The sequence below is a fragment of the Tyto alba genome, unplaced genomic scaffold, assembly GCF_018691265.1.
Source record: "Tyto alba isolate M040663 unplaced genomic scaffold, T.alba_DEE_v4.0 Super-Scaffold_7, whole genome shotgun sequence".
In the NCBI taxonomy this organism is placed as follows: Eukaryota; Metazoa; Chordata; class Aves; order Strigiformes; family Tytonidae; genus Tyto; species Tyto alba.
The window spans coordinates 26,301,440-26,326,034 of NW_024881328.1; the positions used below are offsets into that span (position 1 = coordinate 26,301,440).

The 24,595-nt window shown below is 36.7% G+C and overlaps 1 protein-coding gene across 4 annotated transcripts in view; it reads left to right on the top strand.

Annotated features, from left to right (window-relative positions):
• OSBPL6 (oxysterol binding protein like 6) overlaps positions 1-23,428 on the top strand; it is a 104,810-nt gene extending 81,382 nt beyond the window's left edge. For 2 of the 4 annotated variants that reach the window (XM_042784076.1, XM_042784077.1), the window contains 14 exons: positions 6,137-6,302; positions 7,261-7,391; positions 9,507-9,614; positions 11,979-12,116; positions 13,432-13,519; positions 13,720-13,973; positions 16,236-16,373; positions 16,732-16,795; positions 17,404-17,482; positions 18,738-18,882; positions 19,990-20,134; positions 21,142-21,268; positions 21,844-21,966; positions 22,913-23,428. In XM_042784076.1, the coding sequence (XP_042640010.1) occupies positions 6,137-6,302; positions 7,261-7,391; positions 9,507-9,614; positions 11,979-12,116; positions 13,432-13,519; positions 13,720-13,973; positions 16,236-16,373; positions 16,732-16,795; positions 17,404-17,482; positions 18,738-18,882; positions 19,990-20,134; positions 21,142-21,268; positions 21,844-21,966; positions 22,913-23,021 (1,815 nt within the window). In that variant the 3' untranslated portion in view covers positions 23,022-23,428. Of the gene's footprint in view, positions 1-966; positions 1,042-6,136; positions 6,303-7,260; positions 7,392-9,506; positions 9,615-11,978; positions 12,117-13,431; positions 13,520-13,719; positions 13,974-16,235; positions 16,374-16,731; positions 16,796-17,403; positions 17,483-18,737; positions 18,883-19,989; positions 20,135-21,141; positions 21,269-21,843; positions 21,967-22,912 lie in introns of all 4 variants that reach the window. The other 2 variants (XM_042784075.1, XM_042784079.1) reach the window with 2 other exon arrangements.
• Positions 23,429-24,595: the final 1,167 nt, after the last annotated feature.

Below are 24,595 nucleotides of genomic sequence, written 5' to 3' on the forward strand. Positions count from 1 at the left end.
CTGAGGTGGCTATGGGTGAAGGTATAGTGGAAGAAAAATGTAAAGGAACTTAAAATTTTTTCTAAAGCAGAAAGGTGGCTTCTAGTAGTCTTAAATCTTAAAATGGCTTCAAAACATTGACATTTTTATTACAGATTAAATAGAAGGACTTTATGGTAGGTGTGGAACTCCTCTGCATTAGACAGTTACTTGCTTGTCTTTATGTAGCATGATGAATTTTCTTAAGATAAAAGTGAAATTAAACAGGCTGAGGCCACAAGTTTGGCATGTAGAAAAGGAATTAGTTGTTGCAATACTGGGTTTTCATTTGTGCTGCTTTATCTGAGTTATATTGCTTTGGAAGCGAAGTCTTCAGTAATGTACAGAAGTAGTTGAAACTCAGAAAAAAGTGGTGTGTGGAGAAAATGAACAAATAGGCTCAAGGATGAGCGTGGAAGTGATAGAGCTGTGCACAGGAATGTTTACATAAACAATCTCACTATAACATACACGCTGAAAAGTTTTACCATTGAGATGCATGCATCTTCAATAACCACAGTCCATGCAAAGTGATCGCTTTCAGAATTCATCTTCTAGATGGTCAAGTGACCCCCAAAGGAGTTTGGGTTTTGTGTTTTCTGCCATGCCATAGCATCCTTTTTGTTTTCTTATTCCATAATTGCCTTATGACTCTGAATGGCAATACTAATAGATCTAATTTTTTTTTAATAGTCTTAGTGAGTGCACTGCAGTCCAACTCATCTGGAGATATTTTTAGTGAAGTATTTAGCTTTTTTGTGTCTCTGGTATACACAGCTGAAAACATGTCATATGTCCTCAGAATGTGTAGGCCATAAGAGTTAACAAAATTGAAATCCACTTAAAGACTCTCCCTCTCCCTTTTCTGATCACCTTTCATCTTCCTGTGTCCCATCACCCCTTCCTTTCTCTTTTTCTACTTCCTTCTCTTCTTGCATTCACTGTCAGGAAGGGCCGGCACCGAAGGGCCAGTTCAGCACAACACGACGCCGGCAGAGACTAGCAGCTGCAGTGGCTACAACAGTGAGTGGATTTAAAAATCAAGGGATAGCTATAAAGATGGGAAGCTGTGTAACTTGAATGTGTAATAAGCTTATGAAAACGTTTCTTGCACTTTTTGGAGGGGTCCATGCTACCCACTTTCAGCTGAGTTTCTTAGAAGTGGTCAGGCCTGACAAATGAAATCCGTAAATGTGGGTCTGAGCTTCTTTACATGCTACATGTCCCTCCTTCATGCAAGTGCAAGTGACTGTTAGACTCAGGCCCTGCACTATTTGAACGTCTTTGACATATTCTTCTATATACCATAGAAAATGGAAATAAATGATTAAATCCTGTTAAAAGATTCTCATGACAGTCTATAGCAAGACAGCAGAACCAAGATTTGTTACAAACAACTATGGAATTACAAGATTTCCTGATTTTTTTATTTTTTTTAATTTATTTTAAAGTAGTATAAGGTTAGCCTTTTCATTTGAGGCAATTTCTGTTTACATTCCATAATCCCAAAAAGTCATATTACTACCTTTAGTCTCTGTATTTAGTTTTGCTAATTCTCAAAGTCTTTGATGCAAAATGTGGAGCTATGAAATCAACACAGGGGCTGGAAGTTGGGAGGGGAAAGTGATGTTTATGAAATCAAATTATCATCAAAAGGATGTCTTCAGCTGCTGCTTTATCAGGAAAGCACTTTTAGAAGTACACAATATAGACACTAGTAGCATCCATTTTATGATTAGTGCAACAGCTAGATGGGGAAGACTGTGCAGCCAAAGAATGAAGTGAGCTGTAAATGCATGACCCTTACCTAGCTCAAGCAGTGAATGTCTTCACCAGGCTAAAGTATTTCAGGGTCTGCTGCTCTAGCCCATAGCTAAAATCCCCTAGATCAAACAGAGCTTCTGCTTAAGGCTGAATAATTCAAGCTCCTGCTACCTGGACCACAAACCTGTTACTGTTAAGTCTTCCTAAAAAAGCATGAGAGAAATCAGTGTTTCCCCACTTCCCAAATTAACTCATCTGAATTTAATCCCATGTAATCAGTCGACACTGAATGTTGTGCTCAATAATTGATTGATATTCTGACCTCATCAGTCTGCCTGCCTAGCAGAGAAATCAACCACCAGTTTATGTGGCTGAGCAATATCAGTGGGAGGCTCTAACCAGTAGGTTCAGCAGTAGTTAAACAGCATTGGCAAGAGCTGTACCAAGAAGTGCTCAAGTGGAGCAAATACAGCTGGACTTAGATTGCAAGGCAGTAGGAGTGCAGGGAATTTCTTAGTTGTTACCTGTAGCTGAAGTGGGGGCCTGTTGAGGGAGGTCTTTCAGGAGCTGAAAAACGTACAGGAGGAAGGAAAACTAGAGATGCCAAAATGACACTGCAGCTGTGGCTGTGGTCATAACAATGGCCTGTTTGTCCTGGCTGATGTAGCAAAGTGCTTTTATCTCCCAGAAAGAGAGTCTGTGTGTATAGACTGAGGAACACAGGATTACATCAGTTAAATGCATGACAGAAAAAGGAGGTTTTCCTTACGACCCACTCTACCAAGAACAGTTTGTTCCTACATGAACATGTAATTCTGAAGGTGATGGATGAGTGTGTATTATGCCCCTGGTGTAAAGCAGAAAGTCACAACAAGGTACAACTGAGGTCTTAGAATTATTTGGGTTGGAAGGGACCTTAAAGACCATCTAGTTCTGGCTCCCTTGCCATGGGCAGGGACACCTTCCACCAGACCAGGCTGCTCAAAGCCCCGTCCAACCTGGCCTTGAACCCTTCCAGGGAGGGGGCAGCCACAGCTGCTCTGGGCAACCTGTGCCAGCATCTCAACACCCTCACAGTAAAGGATTTCTTCCTTATATCTAACCTGAATCTACCCTCTTTTGGTTTAAAGCCATTACCCCGTGTCCTATCCCTACACTCCCTGATAAAGAGTCCTTCCCCAGCTTTCCTGTAGCCCCCTTTAAGTACTGGAAGGCCACTATAAGGTCTCCCTGGAGCCTTCTCTTCTCCAGGCTGAACAACCCCAACTCTCTCAGCCTGTCCTCATAGGGGAGGGTGCTCTAGGCCCCTGAGTATCTTCATGGCCTCCTCTGGACCTGCTCCAACAGGTTTACTTCTTTATGTTGAGGGCCACAGATCTGGACACAGAACTCCAGGTGGGGTCTCACAAGAGCAGAATAGAGGGGGGGAATCCCCTCCCACAACCTGCTGGCCACACTTCTCTTGTTGCAGCCCAGGACACGGTTGGCTTTCTGGGCTGTGAGTGCACATTGCTGGCTCACAGTCAGTTTTCCACCCACTAATACCCTTCAAGTCCTCCTCTGAGGGGCTGCTCTCAATCCACTCATTGCCCAGCCTGTATTTGTGCTTGGGATCTCCCTGACCCATGTCCAGGGCCTTGCACTTGGCCTTGTTGCACTTCACGTGGTTTGCACAGTCCCACCTCTCCAGCCTACCCAGGTCCCTCTGGATGGCATCCCTTCCCTCCTGCGTGTCGACTGCACCGCACAGCTTGGTGTCATCACCAAACCTGATGAGGGTGCACTCAATCCCATTGTCTATGTCACCAACAATGATGTTAATCAGTCATGTGTAGAAGAGTGTGTGTGGGCAGGAAACCAGAGTGATGCATCAAGAAGTTAAATGTTTAAAAAAACCCCTGCAAAACAACAACAAAAAAACAACTAAAAAAAAGAATAGGTAATTAAGTCAAAATCAAGTCACCATGCATATAGAGAAGCAGCACATCAGTGAAAGGATAAAAGGGGTAGAGAAGTGCATTGTTGGTGTTTCTTGGACTGTTGCCTATTCAAAAGAATGAAAGAGTTTATTCAATGTGGATTTTTTTATCTGTTGTGAAAAGTAGCTTGGAAACTTTTCTAAAAAGATGCATATGAGGAGAGTTTCTATCAGTCAACAGTTTAGTATTTTTGGTTCTTGCATTTAAAGCAGTCGGCAAAGCAGCTACTTGTCTCTGTCATGTGAATGCATATTTCTTGCAAGCAGTGTGACAGTATTTCTAGAATGTGTAAATGCTGTTTCTAGGGCATACTTTAAAATGTTATTTTTCCAATAAACCTCACTGCAGAAACATTACTTTTCAGCCTGGTCAGCTGAGGTATGAGGCAGAAATGATGGATCTAAAGCAGGTCTCTTCAGTTACGCTCATAACAAAGACCTGCATGTGTGTGTGTGTGTGTGTCTCCCTCAAGCTCCTACATTATAGCTGGGATCAGCTTTCTTTCCTGCCTGGTGGGTTGGGTACGTGCTCCCTGCATACACAGCTATCATGTAGCCACCTACTCTGCCCTCCTGGAGCCACCTGGAGCAACTGAACCTTTGCGGTGTTCCCAGCCAGAAAGTTCTGGGAACATGCTCTCCGATTTAAGAAGTGAAAATGTTTTGTAAAGGAAGCTTGAAATTAGGCTACATTTAGTCTCGTTAGTCAATTAATCTTTTTGTTGGGCTGTTAAGAGAGGCAGTCCGGTACTCATGAAGAAAATAATGGGGTAAATGTCCAGTATGAATAAAATTTATTCTACAACTCCTATTAAGCAAGTCTTCTTGATATGAAGCTAAAATGGTGTCCAATAAAAAATGCCTACTTTGTTGATATAGATGGAAATCAAAATACCCAAGAGAATAAAGTTTATACTGGCTAGGTGCTGCAGAGCTATTTTATGTGCTATATGTATCTGGAAATTGAGGAGGATCGGGATGGAAAATCGTATTTTGCAGAATATCCTTATGTGTGGAATGACATGTAATGAATAGATCCAACAGGTTTTTGAGGGTTTCACTGGGGAATCAAAAACCTAAAACATATATTGATGCCAACTTTTAGAGGAAGGGATTGATAAACCATTCCCTGATCTAATCAAATAACAAGGTACCAATTTCAAATACAGATGGTAGTATAGAACTTACCTGTTGATAAAAATTCTTAGTAATATGACTTTTTACGTTTTCTGCTGTTCTTTATCATGCCTTGGAAGACACATTTTATATTTTGGCCCCATTTTTCATATTTGAAGAATTACATTGGGCTGCAGCGTGGACTTTCTTGATTTTTACATTTGATCAACATAATGAATTAAGTTAGATTTCATGTGTTCAACGTGTTTAATAGTGTTCAATATTTAAGTAACAAAATGTAATCCTGCATGCCTTTCCTTTGCATTTAAATTTGAAAACTGGGTTCTTGGCCTGATTTTTATACAAATGTGTATAAATGGTAAAATGAAAATAAAATATTACATACACTTACACACACATATCACATATATAGCAGTGGTAGCCATGCACTGCATATGTAGCTTGTAGGTAACTGTTCAGTACACATGATAAATATGTATATAACTTCTAAAGACTTTCATGTGTGTTTTTATTACTGTACCTGAAAAGTAAAGGAGAAAAAGAATTGAATTCTAAAGACTTCTAAGAGAAGTGAAACTAAATTCTTTTCTCCATCTTACTAAACTGTATCTCTTTGTATTTGTATATGGTCCATGTACTTTAAATGAAAATCAGGTGGAGTTTTGATTTTTTTTTTTGATTGTTATTTGTTTAGTTAGAAAGATTATAGAAAGACTATGCTTTTTCCCTCTTCACAGTCGCCAGTACAGTGAGTTTCAACTCAAGATTTACCAGTAGTTTTGAAAAACTTCAGTGGTATATTTGATAGGATTATATTCTCTTTCTATATCTGTGGAGGAACTTGCATACTTTAGATGTTGGTATTGTAACAACAGTCATACTATATGTACTCTCAAATGTCCAAATATAAAGCAGCATGTATCATGGTTCAATTTTCCAGTCATCTTTTTAAGCATTAGAAAATGGTTAATTTTTGTAAATGTTAAAATTTAAATTCTCTATTAGCCGTTAGCTATATATTTGTGCCTTTTGTCTGTTTCAGTGAAAAATTTCAAGAGAATTGTGCATCAGCTTTGTGGAGATTTAGGAGAGTAAAAAGTTACATGTTCACTCTTACTATGTTCTTCACATTATGAATTAAGTATTTTTGTTTTCAGCAGAAATTTGTATTTTGCTTCAGCGGAGTCATAAGATTGGCTTGCACCTTATACAGTATTTTTTCACTGTTTCTTGCTGTAGGTCCCTTTCAGTGCTACAATGTCACCTGTTCGACTTCATTCATCCAATCCCAACCTTTGTGCAGACATTGAGTTTCAGACTCCCCCAAGCCATGTAACGGACCCTCTGGAGTGCTCTACTGAGTACATGAAGCTTCAAGAAGAATTCTGCCTGATGGCACAAAAAGGTAAGTGGAAATGTCAAGCCTTTCCTTTATTGTGCTTCTCTGTTGTGTTTCTTTATTTCCTTCACTTAGTTATGGCCAGGGCGTTCATCTGCATTAGAAGATATTGTATAAGAATTTTTAGCTGGTTGGGTGGCTTACATAAAGATGAAGTGTGTTATCCTTCTTATATTTTTTCGAGAATGTTGTGAATATAGAGATAGGTAAACTCTGCTAAGAGATTTTTTTAGAAGTCTTCTGAACTACTTTTTTTGCATCTTGTAAATATGTGACTGAATTTGCAAACATTTTGTTTCTCAGTAAAATGTTTTATTTCTCCCCAAAGATCAATCTGAATATCACTGCTACATATAATGTTATACAATTCATTTTTGTGCAATGTTTTATACATCAGTGGAAACAACAGAAGAGCTTATTACTAGAATGTACATTAGAAATGCCATTTTATTGCCAATAAATGAATGGTCCTGCAGACTGAAAAATACTATTTTAAAAGGGGCTTGTTATCAGTTTGCTATCTGTTATATAACCAACATAGGAAAAAATGTGATACTGATATCTTAAAAATGTCCAAAACCTGTTTAAAGACCAACTAATCATCTTTATTAGTGCAATATTAAGTATCAACAGAACGGATATTTTTGTTAATCTGAAAATAAAAATGAAAAAAACAGAAAGAAAAGAACACATTGGACAGACGTTTTCCAAATATACATCCTTCCATACATTCATCACTAAGAATAACTCAGAAGACATATATATGAACATACACTATGCCCTTTACAACCTCAAACTGTAAGTGTTTCTGCTTAATTTGGCATAGATTACTTGAAGTTCAGATCCTTGTTTAAAGTTTCCATAATGAAATCTCTCTGCCTTTGTTGCTGAAATATTGTAATAGATGTCAATATGAAGTTCTGTAGCTGAGAAAACACTTGTTTTCTTTCTTCTTTTTGCTTAGTGCATTCTCTTTTGAAGTCTGCCTTTAACAGCATAGCTATAGAGAAGGAGAAGCTTAAGCAGATTGTTTCAGAGCAGGATCTTACAGGCCACAATGCTCAAATAGCACACCTCAGACAGTCCCTCTCTCAGGTATGTTCTTGATTTGATTTCAAGCACATCTAGCTTACCAGATGCACTATTTCTTTTGTATTTTGGCCATTTCCTGAGGTAGAAGGAGCTAAGAAAAGACAAGTTCTTAACCAGAACTATGACATATGTTCTTTTATGACATAGGTCTAACCTCAATGCATGTGGAGGTGAAGGATAATCATGTTTGTGTAAGCATGTATCTGTTATGGTTTTCCAAAGTAAAGAAAAAGGATTAAATGTTTTTATACAATTGTTAGATATCTTTCCTGGAGCTGTTTCCAGCACAGCCAAGGAGATACTTTTTTTCTTAACTAAGTTTTAAATTTTGACTATATTTTCAGATATTTTTTTTTTAATATGTCTATGTGTCTAACTGCAAAAGGAATCATGGGTTACAGGAGTATCATGGCTAAATTGGATTTTCAGATACACACCTGTTACTGTCCAGTGTCTCTCCCACTTAAACCAAAGGAAAAATTATTGGCTTTAGTGGGGAGGTAGAGGTAAAGTGACAATAAGTCCTCAGGCTGCAAAATAACTATTTTTTTTTAATTCCTTATCAAGAAAACATAAAAGCTTTTACTCTTGACAGTGTATTGGTGTGGAGTACTGTATCTGCAAGAAAAATGCACAGTGGTTTAAAGGCAAACAGAATTTCACCCAGATGTATATATAATTTCATACATTGTTACTGTTATTGGGTTGGGGGTTTTTGCTGTGAGATGAAAATTGATGCACAGTGTTTCTGTAGATACAGATGCATATCATGTTATGCAGATTGATTACTATGTGTTAAGGACAAGAGATAAAGGTAAACATTTCTGGTTATTGATACAAATTTAATTAAGACCTGTGGAGACATTAGCATCTTGTATGAAATAGGTGATCATGTTTTCTTCCTGCTCCTGGCCTACAGTGTCAGTCTAAAAGTCATTGTCATGCATTAGTTCATAGCCTCAAAGGGGAATAAGTGGAAATTTGGTCTTAGTCAAAAGGATGGGTATGACTAGCCTCATGATCAGGTTGGAGCAGTTTGAGTAGCTACTGTCAGGCTGCTGTTAGTCATCACCTTCCGTTCCTGGTAGATGGCAACTGTGAATATGCCCAGACAGTTTGAGAACAAAGCAAAATGGGGTAATTTAAAATGTTTAGTGACAGTTTAAGCTAACATATTTTATTTTGATTGTACTTTGTTTCAGTACATTCATGCCATCTGTTCCTAAATCTGCACTAGGGGGAGACAGAAGAAGATTCTTACTCTATTGTAACAGTTGTTTTGTACTAAACCAGTATGTGTCTCTGTTCTTTTCTATAATCCTCAGTGCTGGGGATATATTAGGGTTAAGTCAGTTCATGTTCTAGGGATGTACCATATTATACTTTTCCTGGGTATCAGAATCTTGCACTTGAGTCTTTCTAGATAACAGACAATATGTATATATGTACCCAAATTTATAATCTAGATTGGCCTTTAAAAAAGGAGAAAAATCAGCAGATACTAGACACCAGTTGAATTCTGTTGGCATTTGTGACACTCTGGTGGATCAGGAGTTTGAAATGAGTACACACATGCAAATATATCAAATTGATCTGGATGGACAAACACCCGATGATACTAGCAATTATGTTGTTTTTGATGGAAAGGAAGCAATTTCCTTTTGCAGGCTCTAAGTGCTGATAACCTTGGTTCAGATAGGGATGTATAGTTGTAATACAAAAATTGCCTCTTTGGCATTTTGCAGGTAGTTCCCATTTGTTGTTCCGCAGTTTCTTTCTTTCTTGCTGCATTGACTTCCTATTTCCATACTGTATATAACCTACCAGTATGCCTGTCAAAAAGCTATTTGAAGAATTAAGGTAAAATGCCACTGTTACATTGTGGCAGAATACCTGTCCCCCCTGCTTCCTGAAAGTCACTGAAGGTAAATCAACCACAAGATTAAATCATGGTAGAGAGGATCTCAAAATAGGTATTTCTCTAAAAATTGAAGAAACTAGGTTCTGTGATATCTTAAGAAATTGCTGGGAAGAAGCTACTTTTTTTTTTTTTTTTTTTTTTTACTGTTTAACTCTTACTTTTTAATTTTAAATGAAATGTGCAATTTTTATTTTAAGGCTCTCAACCAGAATGCTGAACTAAGGAGTCGCTTGAACAGAATACATTCAGAATCTGTTATTTGTGATCAGGTTGTCAGTGTAAATATTATCCCTAGTCCTGATGAGGTAAGACTTTGGGCTTTAATGGATTTAGAGTACAATCAAACCTTGCTAATTCTCACTGATAGCTGAAACATACCTAGCAAATTATAGAATTTTCAGATTGGCAGGTGTTCATTTACAGAAAAAATAAGATTAAGTTTTGCCTACATAAAATAAAACTTATGTCTTTTATTTTGCATATGTCAGATCTCATGAAAGAACTTGGTTTGGTCTTTGCAGAGAAACAGGGAAGGACTCAGGTTTTGGAATATTAATTGTTGACTGTGGGAATTAGTGAGGTTTTACTGTATTTGAATGCAACACACAGTAGCTAACCAATTTTGTATCTTAGTTTCTTGCCAAGTCAACAGAACAATTTTATATTTGATGGTCTGATCCTGCAAGTGCTCAAAGGACCTGGTGTTTAATATCTTGAGTGGCACTGCTGAAATCAAAAGTTTCATTCTATGAACCAAGCACTATATTAATACTATTTTTGCAATATCCAGTCTTTCTTGTTTTGCTCTCCTCAGTCAACAGTTTACTGAACATTTGTATGAATAACAAATCAGCTTCCATCATGAGAAGGACAAATCTGAATTTGCAAGCTGTAATATGTTACAATTAATGTGGTCATTTTGACAGCCAGTGCTTACATTCTACCAAAATATTTTTCATTTGTCATTTCCACTATTTTTTTTCTATGCATATGCCATTTCAATTAACATATTCTTGCCTCCTAATTATTTCTTCCAACAAGAAAAGAAGGTGAAAATATGTTTCCAATTACTTTTGTTTATTTGCTTTTTGAAAATGTCCAAACAATTTCTCCAATTGTCCAGCATGTAGGAGACTAACAACAGAAGATAGAGGTGAAGTGGGGCCACAGCACAGCAATCTGCAGTGAAGTTCTGAGCAATGAACATCTCTTCTGTTTTGTATATTTTGTTGGTTAGCTGTTTCTTTCTCATATGTATATCATTATCTTGATACAAGTTTGTCTGACTGAAGGAGCTTTTCAAAGATGTTCTCAGGTCACTCATTCACTTCTCTTGATTGCTTTATATATATAATCTTGCAATGTGTAGATAACGCCTGTGTGAGCATCTTTTTCAGGTAGTGGCATATGTATTTTTCCAAGTCCCTCTAGCTCATACAAAAACTTAAAGGCTTAATCACTTGCTGCAAAGATAACAGTGAAATGAGCTTCTGTTTCCACTATAATTCAACAAACTTCATAAACCATCTACAAGCTTATAAACCGCAGAGAAAAAGGAATGGTTTTTGAACTCTTGGCTTGTTTATGATTTTTTTTTGTTGTTGTTGTTAGTGCATAATGAGGCAACTATATAGAATAATTCTACAGGATTAAGATGTCAACAAAATCATTTGCAGGACTTCTGTAGTAAGATTAATGGGGATGGAGTTGCAATCTGAAGAATTAAAAATATTTAGAAGGTCTTCAGTAGTTTTGTCTGTATTTTCTCCCAGAAGCAATGTGCTGTATAAATTAAGGGATTAAGTCAGAATCCTGTTTTCCTCCACAGCAGCAGCTCCTTTGGTGGAATGGTACAGGGAGAGAATCTTAGTTTCTTCTCCCCTTCATAAAGCGATAGCGTGCAGGGTAACATGTTGAAACTTAGTGTTCTTCCCATCAATAGCAGGAAGAGAAAGATTTGTTCCATTATTTAAATTAGCTTTCCCCCCTACTGATATACACATAACACAATTTTGAACCCTTGCCTCTGCTGTTAAATTCTCTTTATAATAAACCATAGAGAGTTCATTCCCTTCAGTAGTATTGAGTCAGTGTTAATGGCATAATTTAAATAAGATTTGAAGTACAAACACGGAATAAAACTACATAAATGTAAATTACAGCCATCCTCCTAAACATTCAAACAGTTAAAACATTTGTTACTAAATTGGTTCACAAACACATCTATTTTGAAAGTAACTTATAACTCCCTGACCTTATAAAGCTTTATATTTGAGGTTTGGTTCTTGCAGAGCTAGCTCCCAGCGGTGTAATTTGTTATGACCAGGTCTCTTTTCATCTGAGTTTCATGGTTGAACTTGTCTGACACAATCCAGCTATTGTCCACAAAATCATTCCTCTGGGTATAAAACTAGATCTGTGAATATTCACACTGCTAAAACTTAGCAGTTGATGCCAAGTAGGCCTCAAATGAAGACATGTATCTCACTGCTCAAAGTGCACTTTATTTTCTAATTGTCAAAGTCTCATCTGCTAGGTACACATGAAGCCCTACTAAAATGCTCTTTATTATCTGTGCACAGAAAAATTATTCAGGTGATTTACTCCTTCTATTAATATTTCTTTTATATTAGAAATAATAACTTTATTTTTCTGTGCTTTATTTACAGACGGGTGAACAAATTCATGTCAGTTTGCCACTGTCTCAGCAAGTTTCTAATGAGAGCAGGCTCTCTATGTCTGAATCCGTTTCAGAGTTCTTTGATGCACAGGAAGTGCTTCTGTCTGCCAGTTCTTCAGAAAATGAGGTAGGCTATGACAGCATGCTGCAGCTTTGCTATTGGACAGGTTTAGGTATTGCAACCACTAATGAGTTGTTTTTTTAAAAAATAATGCTACTTAGAATAAAAAGGTATGAGAATAAACAAACCCGAGACTCCTGTGTGACAGATTGCAGAAGTTCCCTGAAGTGTAAAACTGCGTTGTTTGTATCAGTAGCTTATGTTCAGTACATGTCCTTGCTAGATCTTGGCAGTTTCAGATAATGATGACATAGACAGGAGCAATTATGTCTGACTATGCAGTCAACTAATTCAGATTTTAAAATATTCTTTAAAGAAAGTCTTCTAGTGTAAATATAAAGTTATTCTCTGTAATCAGAGAAGTAGACAAAAGCCTGAAAAAACGCCTCACTCAGGCTCAAAGTCAAAGCAGTCAGATACAGTTCACTCCCAAATCATTTTGCTGTCCACAGCTTTCCTGTGCTACCCTGTATAAATTCTTAATTTTTAAAAATTTACTTACTTTTAAAAATACTTTTTTATGAAACCATCTACCACAACTATTCTGTAAGAGGAAATAAGTGTGTGACACTTTATATTTGACAAGAATTTGTCATGTGCCACGAGTTGGCAGAACCACGGCTAGAGTTCATCTGAAGAATAAAATGGTTCCTTATTTTATTGCTTCTGGCAGGTGTAAAGTACATGTTATTTCAATAGTCTGGATTGTCTATATCAGCATGGAAAATTGGTATGTCTGTATGCTATAAACAAAATGGAAATGTTTACAAAATCACCCCCAAATGGTGAAGGCCTTATAATAAATACTGTGTCATCAGTAAATATTGTAAAATATTTTGAAAGCTATATCTCTGAAAAAAAAATTATTAAAGAAAATTTTCTTAAAAATCATCTAAACACTGATGTAGTTCTTGTTTTGAAAAACAATAGGTTGGTATTTATATAATTTTTTGCTGAAACACAACCTGCATTTTATTGTTTAGTTTTATATAAAGAGAACAAATCTGACTACCTCTTCTCACCTCTCATCCCTAGCGTGTTACATTGTCAGTTTTTTGTTCATCTCTGATCTCATTTGAAGTCACCCTTTTGCAAATTTGATGTCTGTATTTGGCTTCATAATAAGGAATTCAGAAACATAAGGAGAGCATAGCATTTGTTTTGACACTTAGTGTGTTGTCAGTATGGGTTTATTGAAACATCTAGTTGATTTTGTTTAAAGTTCTAATTAGGTAGAGATGCTTCAATTAATTATTTTTGTCTAATTTGTCCGTATATTTTATATGTATTTGACTTAATTGATATTTTATTTATGTTTTAGGCTTCTGATGATGAATCTTATATCAGTGATGTGAGTGATAACATATCTGAGGACAACACCAGTGTTGCAGACAACATTTCCCGGCAAAGTATACTGCTATTTTTTAAACTTTGGGAAATTATGTTGGTTATGTTCATGTACCAGATTTACTGCATGTCTGTACAAGACCAACTCAGTTGAAACCAGTGAAGTTGGGCTACCTTGTTGTGGTGGTTATTTGCTTCAATGGATGAGTCTGTTTTTCTTAATCTGGTGCTTCCTTATGATAATAATTTTTTCCTTTCCCAGTTCTTAATGGTGAGCTAACAGGAGGTGCATTTAGGAATGGACGGAGAACTTGTCTCCCAGCTCCCAGCCCTGACACCAGTAACATAAATCTGTGGAATATTTTGAGAAATAATATTGGCAAAGATCTTTCCAAAGTATCCATGCCAGTTGAGCTAAATGAACCTCTGAATACCTTGCAACATCTTTGTGAAGAACTGGAATACAGTGAACTCTTGGACAAGGCTGCTGAGACAGATGATCCTTATGAACGCATGGTAATAAATTTAATGTAGCACTTCTTATGTCTGTATTAAAAAAGAAGCTGTTGAGAGGAGGTCTGTGCAGGGTCCTCTCTTGCTCTTCCTATTCACAGAAAACAGACCTCCCTGCTGGGTCAGACAAATGCTGTGAACAATTACAGATGGTAGGTTTGATCTGAACAAGGCTGAGGGAATTTCTGGACTTGCAATTGTGACTCATTGATGTGAAGGCCAATCTCACTCTCTGAGACTGTATATGTAGACATTGGCAGTTTCTAACCCTGAAGCATCCCTTCCTGGCTTTCAGTGATCAAGCCCAGCAGCCTCCAGGAGCTAATCAAGTCTGTGGCTGGCTTATGATCAATGTAGGTGTCAATAAGATGTCATCCTAGCAATTTCTAATAGAGAAGTTCCAAAACACTAAAACAAAGTTTGCCTGGGCAGCTTGATCTCAGCTCCCTGAGCTCCCTGTAAGCATGTTTTGTTTTTTTTTGTTTTTTTTTTTTTTTAACTGACAGCCAATAGTCTATATTGAGCTCTCAGGGTGTTTTGATCTGTCTTGTCTCCTTTCCCTCAGAAGACACAGGGAAAGGCTGTTAGGGGAAAGTTTGCAGTGTTGTTGCTGAACATATGTACTGTTCCCTGGTATGGGTTGGCAGCACTGTGGATAGTTGGGAGAAGAGAGGTTGCCTGTGGCTGTCATATAGACACACACACAGGTCTATGAACTGCCACGTTCACATGGCCTGCAGGAGAGTGAGGGACCCTAAACATTGTAATTTTTTCCTTGCCACTGAAGAAGTTGGATCTGCCTTATGCTAGGGGCTTGAATTATTTATCATCACATGCTGTTTTTCTACAAGACTCCTTATGCCCCTCATACAAAGGAGATCCTGTAAGGACTGGGCAGGGTTGTACTGAGTAAAACAGGCTGCCTGCAGGATGCTCCTCCTTTGTTGAAAATCTTGGAGGCTGAGTATTGAAGGAGTCAGGAGAGTTCAGGAGGGAAAAGCCACAGTGTAACCAAAAGCTTCCCTGGAAATGTGGATTCAGTCCCCTTCCCTGCTACAGCTGTCTAGTGCAATACTGGGGATACAAGTCAAAATTTTAAGAAGCACCTCCAAAATGCAAATTGCATACCAGGCTGAGGCATGTGGGAATATTTGGCAGAAGTGCTGAATATCCAAAGCACCAGTGGTAGCAGTGCTGTGAATAGGTTACCTGCTGCTTCACCATTCTCTGAAAGATCAGGACTTTGCTATCTTAAATAAGTATCCAAAAGTAGTGGAAACTTTTTTCTTCTCATTGTTCTGTCTATAATAAGGTTAGTAAACCCCCCAATTTCTCTGTAGTGTCCTATAGTTAAACTCATTAAAAGGTTTTGTAAGAATGAAGGTTTTTACCGTTGAAGAAAAGTCCATGAAAAGAGTGTTAATTCTGTTGATGCTGTATTTATGAATAATATGAAATTAGTAGAGAATTGACCACCCATTACATAGTGCGAAGAAAACAAAGCATGTAAAAGCTCACAGGAGTGTTACATCCTCGCTAACATAAGGAGAGGGGGACCTGGTTAAGGCTTGCCCCACAGTTAGCAGATTATCCATAGCTGAGTGATTTTTTTTTTATCCGTGTATTGCTTCCTGAAGTTTGTGTGGACTTCTGAGTACCTGTTGTGTTTTTTTTTTTAAATTCTGCTAAAGGGAGTTGTAATCTAAATTACTATGGCATGTCATTTAGCTAACTACTCCCAGATAGGCCTGGTTTAGAGATTCCTAAATTTTGGTTGTACCTGTAGATAAGGGGGCTGATAAGGCCACACGTGCGTGGAAAATCCTGAGATAATTCTGCATTAACGACATCCAAAGTGAGACCCATTTCACACTAAATAAAATAGTTCCCATAGGAAAATGGTATATGATCTTGTTATTAGAAGTTTTCATATAATATTTATTCATAGGGACCATAGACTAGAGCTGGGTCTGGGTTTTAGATCATTAGGGATAAGCCTGGTCAAAGGTAGAAAACCAGTATCTTGTGCAGATTGTTATTTTAGGGGACTGTTGAAAGAGACTGACTGAGGCCATGAAGAAAAAAATCTTAATAGAAGACGTGCAGTTTATACTGGTTCTGGCTGGGATGTATGGATTCACTGTCAAGCATGCTTCATTAATCCAGATTTCACTCGGGGTAGAGTGAGTTGTGTGGTACCATACAGTGATGGCATATACACAAGAATGCCTGTGCTCACTTAGATTTTTGTCTGTATTTTCACAGGTTCTCATAGCTGCTTTTGCAGCATCAGGCTATGCCTCTACATACTTTAGAGCAGGAAGCAAGCCATTTAACCCAGTGCTTGGTGAAACTTATGAATGTATTAGAGAAGACAAAGGATTTCGTTTTTTCTCAGAGCAGGTAAATCTTGTTTCTAGATAGACACTTCTGTTTAGATTCAGATTTTGGTTTCTTTGTTTTGTAAAGTAATCATTTTTTTTATTTCTAGTTAGGATGGTTTGCTTTCTTAGTAGTAAAAGAGGATTGTTAGTATGAGTGAACTTCATTAAATGCTGGAGGGTATGTATCTTTATAGTAATCACAAGGAAGTGTTTTCAGTACACAGAGTTTTAAGTACAAACTTAAGTTACATCTGTTTTCATAGCAAGATAGGTTAATAAATAATGTGGGCTATTTAGTATTTTCATATTGCAGTAACAATTATATTGTCTCAGAAATGAAAATGAATTATTTTTAACTCAACCAAACTGTTTTCCAGGTTAGCCACCATCCTCCCATTTCGGCCTGTCACTGTGAATCGAAGAACTTTGTGTTTTGGCAAGGTATATTTTTTAATTCAAAAGTGTATACTCCTTTTTTATTAACAAGTAAAAACTTTGTCTGTGCAAGCTGAGCTTTGCATCTGCAACTTTCTCAAAATTCCTACAATTGTTATTTTCATAGTAACATATTACAAAATGATGCTCTGAGTTATTTCACTCCAAATTCTCATTCTTAAAAGTGAGCAGATGCATTACAACTCCCTTGTCATTTGCAATCTGTTTATACTTTTCTACATAAAAGCTTTTTACAAAGAAGTTTATTTCTTACAAACACAAGCAGTTCTTTTTACACAGTTGAACAAGCAGCTCTTTATTTCCCTGTATCTACTGGCATATGCATTTAATTTGTATAGACTGTTTTCATGAGAGATTTGACAATAATGTGTAGCATAGACATGACTCCTAGAAGGGAATCAAACTTATCTTTAGTTTTTCTGACTTAATTTCATTTTCTAGTATTTTTTTTACTTTTGTATTTTTGTGGCAACCTCATAATGTCCTGTTTTAAACTGGATGGTCCAGCACAGATCATCTCATGTTCTATGCAGATCACTACAAGGGGGAGACTGGTCTTTTCAGTTTTGTAAATCTTTCACTATTATATTCAGATATCAGGTGGAAAAACAAATTCTGGGGAAAATCAATGGAAATTCTGCCAGTTGGAACCCTGAATGTGACTCTTCCAAAGTAAGCTACCATCCTATTTTCTTTTGCTTTTAGTCTTTGCTGCGATCTACTCTGCATTACCTTCTGAATGGCATGGGGGAGAGTGTATGCAGAAGTCACATGAATTGTTCTGGTGAGAGTTAGTGCCTAGCTCAAATCTCTCCTTAGTGTACAGGTAGGGATACTGAAACATTTTTGAGCCTGAATATCCATTTGGGTTTTTGGAGGAAAAAAGCAATAGACAGGTGGGGATAGAAATGTTTTAAGAGAGAGAACTCAAGCTTTACATGTAGAACAGTGACCAGCTGTTCAGAAAAAGGCTGTAATACAGGACTGTCAGCAGCTAGTGCTGTCCTTACTAAGGCTCTTCGTACTGGTAAGTGTTACCTCAGAACAACCACTAGTAACAATATAAGGTCATTTCTCAAAATGTAGGTAAGCCAAAACATGCTCTTCAGAGGTTGACAGAGTAGTGAGAAGAAGTTTCCCTACAGGTAAGACTAGTTGCAAGTTGTAAATCCTTAGAATATGCAAGGAGAGGATACTTTAAACATGTCTGCTGGTTTTCCAGTACTATTCCTGCTCCTGTACATTGCAGCCAGCCTTTCTTTCTGCCTCTAACAGTATGACATCACTCCACCTATTTATCCATCTTGTGAAATTGAGGTAAATGCACTCAGAAGCATCTTTGTCTCCTGTCTTTATGCTTGCCTCTCAGCTTTGCAGGAGAGTGTGCTTTGTACAATATAATTCTCTCATTTTATTCCCTTGTTTGACAATAGAGATGCTCTGACTCTGAGTAGTTGTTATAGAGGGAAAGGGATGATGTGCCAGTGAGCTCCTGCTTCCTACTTCCTTTCTGTTATCTCCTTTCCATATTTATTTTGTTCTATTTGTAATTTAATTGTATTGTCTGCTTATAGCCTCAATTCAGCCTTGTGTTGATCTCTGGGTCACAGTCCTACCCCTAAAGGAATTGTGGTGAAAGCACATAATGTTATGAGAAGAGTGAATATGCTGTGCAGGGCTTTGGTGGTTCATAATGTCTTGATTTGTGGTTCATAGCACCATACTTCAGTTCTCTGCAGTATTGTTTAGGTGAGCTCCTATATGAAGGATTAGTAATGTACACAGAAACAGTGCTTTAATAAAGCAAGGTATTGTTTCAAAAGTTTTTGAGGAATATGGTCTTGTATTTATGATAATGGAGCTATGTTTACTTCTTTTGTCTGTAATGATCATGATTAATGTATGTTACTTGTTAATTTGTTCTTAGGTATGGAGACTACTATGTCTGGAACAAAGTCACTACTTGCATACATAATATTCTTAGTGGAAGGAGGTGGATAGAACACTATGGAGAGATAACTATCAGAAACACAAAAAGCAGTGTTTGTATTTGTAAACTCACATTTGTCAAGGTACCGTGTATTCTAGTACATATCATGTATTCATAAAAACTGCATAGTTTAAGCGTACTTAAAGCTGTTTCTTTAATATTCCTAAAATCTACATTACACATTTTGTCTTATCAACATTGATAAATATGTAAATTGTCAAATGAGAGGGCTGTGTCAAGTAGTATGACTATTCCATTGACCCTTTGATATCAGTGTGTTGCTGTATATCAGGGTGCAATACTGTTGTTGGTTTTAGGTTAAAAACGAAATGTCAGAAGTTCTTTTCTATTACCACAATGAAAACACAAAGTCACTGTAGACTTCTGTGCCATTGTACTTCTGCCTTTACTAGAATTTTGCAGTTAGTATTTTATCTCTTTAGATTAAATAATGCTGTTTTGGTTCATAATATTTTAACATCCAGTCAAGGATCACATATAAAAAACAGATCACTGTTATTGATAGCTATGTTGCTATCAATTATTTTCCCTAAAAATAGATTTGTCTACATATTGCAAAAAAATACATCAGTATCATTGCAGTGTTAGCAATGGTGCATTACTGTAAATCTGAAATTCATGTTTTGATGGATTTTCTGAAAACTAGCTTAGTAGGTGAAGGTACAAGAAATAAATGTGTCTAAGAAAAGCAAATCAGAGAAGAGAAACAGAAAGCAATAAAAAACAAGTAATACTGGCTGAATATCTTCCCTGCTGCAAAAAGTAGTGTGCAGCACCCATCCAAGGGTGTGTACAGGTATGTTCAGTATTTCTCCATATAGAAGGAAGAGAGTTAGCTGGCTCTGATCTTGTAACTTGCAAAGTGTAATTTTTACGGAATTGTGTGGGATTTGGGTTAATGAACAATAGAGTTCACAGTTGTGCTAATAATTTAAATAACTTTATACAAAAACCACATATCAAATTATTCGGGGTTTCTCATATACTAAATCAATTAATATTCAGATCATCTGAGTTTGGAATTCTGATATTCTTGGTTTCATGTGAGCTGTTCTATACAAAACTTGGACAGTTGATGCCACATACAAAGATTCATGCAGTAACAGGATTGGTACAATGGGTAATGCGAAAAGCAGTGCGAACTAGTAATTCATTGTTAAACTTGCAGGTGAACTACTGGAATTCAAATGTAAATGAGGTCCAGGGTGTTGTGATAGATCAAGAAGGGAAAGTGGTTCATCGCCTTTTTGGAAAGTGGCATGAAGGCCTCTATTGTGGGGTTGCACCTTCAGCCAAATGCATATGGAGGCCAGGTAAGAAGCTTGTAATAAACTCTGGCAGTCACTGTGTAACTCTAAAGTCTGTGAAGCTGCTTTAGCCATCATTTAAAATACACAAAATACTACTGGAAAGATTCAATTTCTGACTAGACGTAAACCCAAGAATTTATATGAGTTCATAATAATGGTAAATGGAAATGTTCTTACATCTCAGTGTGACCCCTGGTAAAATATTCTGGGGTCTTGGGTTCAGCATAAGAAAAAAATTAAGAAAAAGATTGGACGTCTGGGCCTGCCTACCTTTTCACAGTGAGCAGGGTGCCTTATTTGGATTCAACAAATGGGAGGTGCCTGTTTATTGAGTTTGTCATCTTAATGCTGTATTAACCTAAAGGATTGGTCTTCAGAGATGATGAGCTCCTGTGATTTCAGGAGCTGATTTAATCTTCCTTACTGCTTGCTTAGAGGGACTGAAGTTGAATTAGTCATCCTTTGCACCTACAGTATCTTTCACACACGCAGAATGATTATCCATGAATTGTCATTGTTGTTAGTATTTTGAACCTTACTCTGTATTGACAGTATTCTGAACTCTACTTTGCACCCTACTCTCTGCAATGTTTACTCTAATTACCATCAGTGCTGAAGGTGTTGGACAGTGCCGAATCAGCCTGTGTGTGAGCATTATGTTTCAGAATTAACTGTGAAGATCAGACATTTGATAAGCCTAATTTCTGGAGAACAGGAAACTATGTTTAATGTGAAAATCTTGAAAATGGTAATTTTATTTTAAAAGGAAGATCATGAAAGTTTTGACTCTATTAGCATGTAATTACAACCTCAGCGGGATAAGCAGTTGGAATTAATATTTAGTGAATGTTGTTCCACCTAGAGAATAGCTTTTGATGCTTTTTAATTGGATGTAAGAGTAAAATATAGTAATATTTTTGTTGTTATAATTTAATAAATAAATGAATCTTTTGCTTATTTAGAGTAATAGTTTAAAAAGCTTTTTTTCTTTCTTATACGTATTCATACAGGCTCCATGCCAACCAATTATGAACGTTATTATGGCTTCACGAGGTTTGCTATTGAACTCAATGAATTAGATCCTTTACTGAAAGATCTTCTTCCTACAACAGATGCACGATTCAGGCCAGATCAAAGGCAAGAAGGCTTATTTATACACTTAATATTTGATAGTTTTAAGTCTGAATTTGGCTGAGTATTGAATTTTGTCTGTGTCTTCACTAGAGTCTGACCTAAACTTTGGAGGATTCTGTTAGCAGAGAAGGTATTCAGTATTGCAGTCAAATTTCTGCTTTGCCCAGTTGAGGGAAAGTAGAAAGAATCTTGCTGGTATAGTAGAGTTATAGTACAATCTTTGGGCAGAGGTACGATTCCTCATAACTAACTGGAAAGACAGGCTCTGAAATTCCATGCTCTCTGTTATGAATGGAAGCAACATTAATTCCCTCCTAATTCTCAGTTCATAATACTTCAATGTTTGTGAATTGCTGAAGTTACTGAAGAAAGTGTATGCCTTAGCCTAAGGGTCAGGTACATGTAACTGGAGAGTCACATCTTGATTGTTATTTTATGAGGTTATGAGTAGATCTGAAAGTAGGTACAACACAGACAATGGGCTTGACTTTTGCTTGTCTTTTGTGAATATTGGTGCTAGAAAATCCCTTGTTGTAGACGGTGTATGATTGCTATAGGACCTGCTGTTATTCATACAGGCTTCTGGAGGAAGGAAATATAGAAGCGGCATCATCTGAGAAACAAAGAATAGAGGAACTCCAGAGAGGTCGGAGGCGGTACATGGAAGAAAACAGCATTGAATATGTACCCAAATTTTTTAAGTGAGTCTATTCATTTCAGTAGTAAATCCCTGTTTTCTATAGTGTGACCGGACAAAGTACTACAAGAATTACCGCCAATGTAGTTTGTTAATTGTGAAAGCCTGGAAAATGGCAATTTTAAGAAAAATGATCAGGTACTTGATCTCTGCCTGAAGCAAGTTTTGCATAGTTTAAAGCTTCATAATTGAAAGATCATTTTCTCACAATGGACAACATCAATGCAAGCCTGCTGCACCCCTTGGCCAATGTTTTTTGAACTTTTTAGTAGAATAGAAGATTAATATTAGGTTCTAAGATTTAATTATGTTATTGTTTTAAATCGTTGCTTAAACAAAGTAATAAAGTGACCTGAACAACAACATCATACATATGTATCAATATCTATACAATGTATAGATATACACACTTAATACAATTTATTTATTTTTGACTGCAGGGTGTTTTTGTTTTTAATTAAGCATTCTTCTGAAACAAGGGATAGTCATATCAAATTGCCTAATGTTTACCACGGGGAATCAAAAGTGAAGAGATTGAACATGCCCGATGCAGATGTAGTAGAAGATGAGTGAAATACAGAGGAGACAAATAATATAAATGAAAAAAGGCTTCCATTCTTCAAGCTAGATCTATTGGTTGATCCCCTGGACATAATCAGAATCTGTGATGGCAAAGAGGCTTTATGTGGCTCTAAGACCTACTCACAAAGATCAAACAATGCATTTGTGATCTTGGCTGTTTTCTAAACCTTCCACTTTTAACACAGGTAGAGGTTGAATTTATTTTTAAATCCCTGATTGTTCTTGTGTCCTTTAGAAATATGAAATCAGATTTAGTACTGGTTTAGATCAGAGAGGTATGGAATGTGATTTCATATTGCATAAGAGCAGAGATTTATGGTCAGAATTTTTTTTCCTCTCTCTCTTCTTTTTTTGTTTCCTTTCTACAGAAAAGTTATTGACGCTAATCAAAGAGAAGCCTGGGTTACCAATGACACCTACTGGGAACTACGAAAGGATCCTGGCTTTAGTAAAGTAGAAATTCCAGTACTCTGGTAAACTGAGAATGTAGATCTAGTAAACATATCACTCTGAAGAAAAAAATAACTATGCACAATATGTTTCTTATAGCTAAGCGTGGTTTATGGGTCTACGGAAAAACCTATCATTTGCATTTATATTCATCTTTATAATGGACTTCTGAAAGTGCATTAGACCAGGCCCCTGACCACTTCTGGATCTTTTTAATTTTGCAGCAGCCATTAAAAAAAAGAAAAAAAGAAACAAAAAAAAAAAAGAAACAGAAATCTTTTAAAGTTTCATACACTGAAAATTCAGAACAAAAGAAGCAGATGAGTTATCCAAAGTCACTCGGAAGAGATGGTAAATGCAAAACTGCAACCGGTGCTTTAAACAGACATTAAGAGTAATGTAATTTAAATTAAAAAAAAAAAAAAAAGAAGGAAGAAAAAGAGAAAAAAACCCCATTTTGTTTCAACTATTTTTGTTAAAACTCTTGGGTCACAACACTGTCATTTCTGGCTTCAGGTTAGTCCTTTGGTGTGATGTGTTTGGACTGGCCTTAGTCAAAAAGATATGCTTTTCCGGAAGCTGTTCCCATTCATATGCCATTGTTCATGCCTTAAAACATGAAGATGTACAGTAAGTAATTTTAAAATGTGTATGCTTAGGCTTGTGTGAAGGGCAGATTTTAAAGCACTAGAATTTTATCATAATATAAATATTGGAGAACTTGCATTATTTAAAATCAAAAAACAACTAAACATCTAACTGTATTTCAGAAGAATGAGATCTACTGTACATGCTTTAGCTTTGGGAAGCTTACTGTATAATCAGACTGAAAAGAAACTGCTAACTGGTTGAATTTGAGACAATTTTGGTAAATGCATATGAATTGCTAATCAGAAGGTTCATATTCTAAATGACTGATGCTGAGACGCAATCATCATTTTTACCATTGGCTGGACATAGTCTCACAGTGAATCTCATTTACTCGTAACTGTTTATACAATTAGAATTCCCTAAAGCTTTGCAGCAGTGTTAAAAGCACAGAAAGATTTCATGGGAAGGTCTCTGGCTTCTCTCCAGAAGCTGGATAGTACTGTAAATGCAACTGTTTTCTGCCGCGCACATTGGTTACTTTACTGGCTCTGTTTTTTCCCCATCCACTTTTCTTATCTAAATTTATATTTGATAGTATGGCAGAGACTTCCATGTGTTGTAGCTAACAACTACTACTTGTGTTGCCAAAACAGCTTTTGTGCAAAATTATATTTTACAGTTTTTCATAAAGTGATTCTATATTTTTTGATTAAGAACCAAGTCTCTTATGTGTTGCTAAGCCTGTTAATATATGTGGGAGAAAGCTTGGCACTTTCTATTTGAAAATCTCTGTAACATTAAACAGTAGGAGGGCAGATTTTAATGAAAGGAAAAAAGTAATTTTATTAGGTAAAAACTGCATTCCATATGGTATGATCTAGTCTTCCATTTGTGCATGTATTATACATTGAGGCACTGATGATAGGTTAGATTTCATGCATATACACTGTATTTCTTTCTACATATACACAGCTTACATAGTGCACGTGATTTTTTCTATTTAAGATTGA